At 59.8% G+C, this 1912-nt stretch overlaps 1 protein-coding gene across 1 annotated transcript; it reads left to right on the top strand.

The window, feature by feature from the left end:
- Positions 1–733: 733 nt before the first annotated feature.
- On the top strand, positions 734–1912 carry J4E88_005974 (uncharacterized protein; the record flags this gene model as incomplete). Its single annotated transcript, XM_049399605.1, has 2 exons — positions 734–1058; positions 1110–1912. The coding sequence occupies 2 exons, from the start codon at positions 734–736 to the stop codon at positions 1910–1912; spliced, it is 1128 nt and encodes a 375-aa protein (XP_049254618.1).

Raw genomic sequence — 1912 nt, forward strand, 5'->3', positions numbered from 1 at the left:
GCAGGACGCAGCAGTCGGCGACGTGCGGCCTGAGTCGTCATCTGGCGGCAGCAGCGTGAGAGGAATCGGCGAGGGTTGTTCCGCCCCGTTGGGAACGTCGCGGGCATTCACTCGATCCCAGCGGCTCTGCAGCTTACTTGCTTCCGACAAGCCCACGAGGATTCTCCTCAGGTATCTCCTGGAACGGTCGATCTGCAGTGCAGAGTGGCCTGTCCTAGCACCGCGGCCAGGGCCCCTGCCGTGGCTGTCCCAAAAGCGCTGTTGCGCCGGTGCAGCGTCGATTGGCACGTCTGGGATGCGTGGGCGGATCGCTCGGCCAAGGCATTACTACGGGGCGTGCACATCTTCACTCTAAACCTCGTCCGTCTGTCATCTGCATTGCCGTTGCAAGGGACTGAGCGTCTCGGGCTAACTCGAGTGGGACGTGGGCTTTTTGACAACGGTCCGCCGCCTCATCGCCCGCTCAAACGCAATTTGGACAGGGAACGACAGGCCCACTGACGACGCTACGGTGCGAACGGGCTTCGTGCTGAATCTCGCCAATCCCCTCGACACCGTACTTGAATGCTGCAGGCCCGAATTCCTGGCTCTACATCTGCTTGTACCCGTCGCCTTGACTACTCTCCATCTCGTCATCATCCAACTCCCTTCACCCACTCCTCTCTCTCTTGTTACGCAGCCACTGCTGTGACCCGTGACAACCACCTCCTCCATGGCAATGCATCTCGCCAGTATGGTACACGGCAGCGTTAGGGAGCGCGAGTCGTTCCAGCACCCGGCCTACTTCCAGCAGTCGCAACCTCGCGCCTTCCCCATGTCGGGTGTTGCCGCCTCCTCATATCCCGTGCATACTCCATCTCAACCTCAGGTCGAGCAGCAGTACCGCCAGCAACAACAGCAGCAACATCAACACCAACAATACACACATCAACCACAACAGCAGCAGCAACGGCCGCAATCGCCGCCCTCACCACCAGCAGAGGAGAAGAAGCCTTCACTGCCTTCTATCTCAAGTCTCCTCGAGTTTGCTGGGAACGACAAGGCTGCTTCCGAGACAGGTAGGCGCCAACCACTGCACCTTCTCTCACTTCCATACTGACTCATCGCAGCTTCCCAAAGTCCTCAGTCACAGCACCGCCAGTCGTCATCGCCGCAACTAAGGCAAGCACAGCAGGGAGGGGCAGGAGCCATGCAGCAACCGTCACAAACCGTCTACGCTCAAGTGCCTGCGCCGAGCAACCCCAGGATGACACTGCCTCCGACACCGCCAATGCACCCAGACGTGGCACACGACGGTACCCAGTCTCCCTCCGCTGCATCAAACCACTCTGCTGCATCCGCGCCCTACTTCGTCGGCGGCTCGCTCAACAACATGGAGCCGCACCAGCAGCGCCAGTCCTTCTCATCGATGCCTCCAATGAAGCGCGATTCGCTGCAGTCGCACTCCATGTCTCCCTACAGTACCTCCATCTATGGCCAGTCGCCGTATCAGTCATCACCAGGCGCTGCCTCTACAACTTCATTCTACTCGCCTGAGCAGCACTCTTACAACAGCACTGCCATGTATGCGCAGCGCCCGCTTCCTTCCAACTTCCAGCCACACTCGATACCCCTGCCGGCTCCTGTGCCCAGCCCGGCTTCGAACGGCTCCAACCCATGGCAACACCACCACTACATTAGCACCTCTAGCCAGTCTCAGTTTCCCCAGTCTCAGGATCGGTACATCTGCTCGACTTGCAACAAGGCCTTCTCGCGGCCAAGCAGCCTGCGCATCCACAGTCACAGTCACACAGGCGAGAAGCCCTACAAGTGCCCGCAGCCTGGATGTGGCAAAGCGTTCAGCGTGCGCAGCAACATGAAGCGACACGAGCGAGGTTGCCACGCGGCTTCCAGTACCACCCTGACGACATAA

Source organism: Alternaria novae-zelandiae, assembly GCF_023758075.1.
Source record: "Alternaria novae-zelandiae strain BMP 2774 chromosome Unknown scaffold_11, whole genome shotgun sequence".
Lineage (NCBI taxonomy): Eukaryota > Fungi > Ascomycota > Dothideomycetes > Pleosporales > Pleosporaceae > Alternaria > Alternaria novae-zelandiae.